Source organism: Cupressus sempervirens, chromosome 11, assembly GCF_028749045.1.
Source record: "Cupressus sempervirens isolate cs-2001-9-10 chromosome 11, ASM2874904v1, whole genome shotgun sequence".
NCBI lineage: Eukaryota > Viridiplantae > Streptophyta > Pinopsida > Cupressales > Cupressaceae > Cupressus > Cupressus sempervirens.
The window spans coordinates 758,430,185-758,434,051 of NC_143128.1; the positions used below are offsets into that span (position 1 = coordinate 758,430,185).

The 3,867-nt window shown below is 30.3% G+C and overlaps 1 protein-coding gene across 1 annotated transcript; it reads right to left on the reverse strand.

Moving 5' to 3' along the window:
- Window positions 1–978: 978 nt before the first annotated feature.
- LOC149531817 (bidirectional sugar transporter SWEET1-like) lies at window positions 979–3,583 on the reverse strand. The gene is made up of 6 exons (XM_089810796.1): window positions 3,319–3,583; window positions 3,179–3,215; window positions 2,851–3,067; window positions 2,564–2,722; window positions 1,392–1,511; window positions 979–1,303 (listed from the first exon to the last, which is right to left on the reverse strand). Exons 1-6 carry the CDS (start codon window positions 3,353–3,355, stop codon window positions 1,190–1,192), a joined length of 684 nt encoding a protein of 227 aa, XP_089666922.1. The 5' UTR covers window positions 3,356–3,583; the 3' UTR covers window positions 979–1,189.
- Window positions 3,584–3,867: the final 284 nt, after the last annotated feature.

Sequence of the window (3,867 nt, forward strand, 5' to 3'; positions counted from 1 at the left end):
AAATAAATAAATAAAATTGATCCTATGATAAATATTAAATCATAAGTTACAAGAGTAACTTTATATAATAACTAACTTATACCAACATATCTTAATTAGGCTTAATGTATAAACTTATGTCAATTAAACCTAAGTAGGATTAAAATGTAAATGATCTTAACAAGTTAACAATAGTTTTCAATTATGTCTTATATTCAATATGTATAGATTCACATGTGGAATTGTGAGAGAAATAATAAAGAAATATAAATTACATTTTCCTATTGTGTAAAAGTAAATTAGGATGTACAAGGTAAAACAATTATATCTATCAAGAATCTGTATCAAAAAATTTAAAAATTCTTTGAAAGAGATGGCCAATGGCCTTAGTGATTTTATGGTTATGGCTTGAATTCCTATAAATCAAATGCAATATAGGCACTATAAAAATAATGACATCTTGAACTCGTGTTCCCTCTTATATGAGATATTTCTTGTCATGGTGTCACTAATTAGAGAATGTCATCATTAAATTATAATAGAGAAGAATAAAATGAGACATTCCATGTTATATTTATTTTAATATTACATTATATGTGTATTCTTGTTTAACCAAATTTTCCTTGAGTATTAGAGTCTTTGGTGTAAATAGGAGTATTGCCTGGCTAATTTCAATATAAGGTCCTCTTCACACTCTTTCTTTGCATATTTGATTCTTTCATTGATTGGATGTTTGAACTTATTAATAGGAATATACTTTATTGTATTTATTTAATCTTCTCATTTCATTGTGCTTTTCGTAGATTTCATGATCTTGGGTGGCTATCCATAACCAAATCTTACTTAAGTTATAGAGATTCAAAGTTTTAACTAAGAACTGAATATTTTGATATATTTAATCTTATCATGTAACTTGAATATTTAATGGATGTCATAGTAAAAAGAATGGAAATATAACCGTTATCTTGCACCTCTACAAATATGATAGTGATAATAAAATTAAAGAAAAATAAAATATATAAATTAATTGGGCTTATGATAGTGTCCAATATCGTAAAATCTATCATCAAGGTACCAATAATATTAAAACCCACCATTAACTCTACATTATGAAAACTAAATACCGAGCAAAAAAATATGAGATTCTTCAGATATCATAAATATATTTAATCTTACATGTTAGAAAGCCTATTCTACACTCGTTCTTAACTTAAGCATTCTCAAGATGGCCCTCAAAATTACTTTTTGTTGGTGAGGAGTCTTTGAATATTGCATATAATACAAGTTGTGCCACACCCAGTAAAGTTCCTAATCCATTAGGAACCTACATTTAGAAAAATAAAATTAGATCATATTAACAACATATTTATTGAGCAAACTTTCATTAGAGAGAGGGAGGGAGAGAAACTCACAGCCACAAATGCATCTTTTCCAATAATTCCATACACGAACCAAGATAAACTGCATAGAAACACAAATAGTGATAGGAAAAATGGCATGTATTCAACACTCTTTGTCTTGATGACTAATTTCTGCAAGCAAAGCAAGTCATACACAAATAAGAACATGTAGCTAAAATTTTAGCTTTGAACAAAAATTGAATGAGTATTGGAAGCTTTTGGATTCATCTACATATATATTTGTGTATTAATGCTCCAAATCAAACTCCATGGTCCATTATTGTGATAGTAAACTATACAAGAGAAAAACAAACATGAAATAAGTTTTGGATTAAAAAACATGTGAGTTACAGAAAATCATTCATGTATAAGTTTTGTGAAATATTAATACTATATATTGGTGTAGATATGTCTAAGATGAATCTCTCTCTCTCTCTCTAAAGTATATTAATAAAAGTAAAATACTAATAGAACAAGTAAATAGATTGTTCTCCTCATGGCTCTAACAATTATAATAAATCATTTTAAAAGGAGAATTCATAATAAGGAGAGAAAGAAAGCACCCTTTAAAAGGAACCACTATGAAGCTGGTTTAGAAAATTTCTTGAAAATGAAAATAGCTTAAATGAGTTGGACATGATCTCACTTATTGTTATCTAAATAAGTGTATTTCTCCTATGGTACTTAGTCAAAAGTTTACAAAGAGATGTGATTTTGAACCGTTTCTATTTAGTGATTCACCATAAACATGTTTATAATAGATAAGATGGTACATCCATACTAACATTCCATTTGCTCCACATGAATACAACATGGTAAAATTATGAATGAACTCAATTTCATAAGGTCTAAAACGGAAAGTCTTGATAAAAACACATATTATACTCATATAATAGAAAATTCATAAATTTATCTTATTCAGATAACATATATATTAGAAATAAACATAATATATTACTAAGAGTTTGATGAGAAAATAAACAAGGAAGATTTTTTTAAGTGAATATTTACTTTATCTAAGAAGGATTGTGAAGATATTTGACGGATTCTAAAATAACAAACAAACAAGTAGTATCCAATCAACTACAGGATTCTTAACTTCTTATATTTTCGTTCTCTTAAATGTCTATGCAGATAAAATAAAATGATGTAGACACTTAATTCAAAGCAAGAAAAAGACCCACCATTATAGAGAGGGGAGCACCATACATGCATACAGACAATGCTGCAGCAAGTACTCCAACAAGAATTTTCCGTCTAGTGCTATGAAGAAGAGTTATGGACACCACTGCTATAATTGCAAACACAATCAACTCTGTAATTAATATCACCAGAATCTTTCTCTGATACAGCAAAAACAAAACTATCAGTCAAAATACCCATTGAGATCTCCATTGAAAAACATACTCATTAGAATCTACACTCATATTTCTCCAAGTTTTCATTACCTTGATATGAATTCATTCCTTACCCTATCTTTCGGAGGAGAATAAAGCAAGTAGAGGCACACATAAATTGCTTCTAAAAACACTCCGAGACCATCACAAAGAGAGACCAGAATGTTGTCATTTGAGACGAAGGGCATTCCATACCAAGTGTAGAGAAGGCAATTCAGTAGACAAACCACATATGGAATGCCAGAGAACTCCTCTGTGGATCCCCTCCTTATTACATAATAGAATGTAACGCTGCCCCATTAATAAAATAGCAAGAAATTGTTAGAGTCATACTTCAAATACCCAATATTCATAGGGAAAAGGAAAAATATATATATTGGTGACTGAAATGAAAAGACATACACTGGCGCCAGAAAGAGAGCAGCTCCAAAAATATTCCCTGCAGCAATTCAAAGACAATTAAAATCATAACTTATAGTGAACTTTGACTAAAATTGAATGTTAGATCATATCATACTCCCAAAAACAATGAAAAATCTAACCAAGGATGCCAAATATAAGGTGCGCAGTGTTCTCCATTGATTTACTGTGCTACAACTTTGACTTGGGTATTTCCTATAATCTTAAAATCAGATTTGGAAAACAATATGAAACCCTGAAATGGGTCTTAGATTTTTTTCTCTTTTGGGTATGATAAATGAGATGGTACCCACTTGTTCATGAAGGAAAAAAACTGGTGCAGTAAAAAGAGACCCATCTCAACCGGTTATATTCATGGCGATGGGGATCTGATCTCAATAAGCATTTACTAGAGTGAGAAGCTGAAAGCAATTTATCTATATTTTCTTGTCGCTGTTTAGAATTGCTGGTATGACCATTCTTTACTTTCTCACTCCACGCACAAATAAGTAAGTAAACATGAGGACGGCTTGACTGGTTGGTTCCATTTGATTAAGAAAGGTTTAAGCTATCTCGATTCAATGAGAGAGTACAATACATGTAGGGAATTGAATTGGGTAGCCTTTTTAGATACATCAAGTGATGTTTCTTTGAGTTGGTTACGACTCCTGATCGCTGTTTAGAATTGCTGG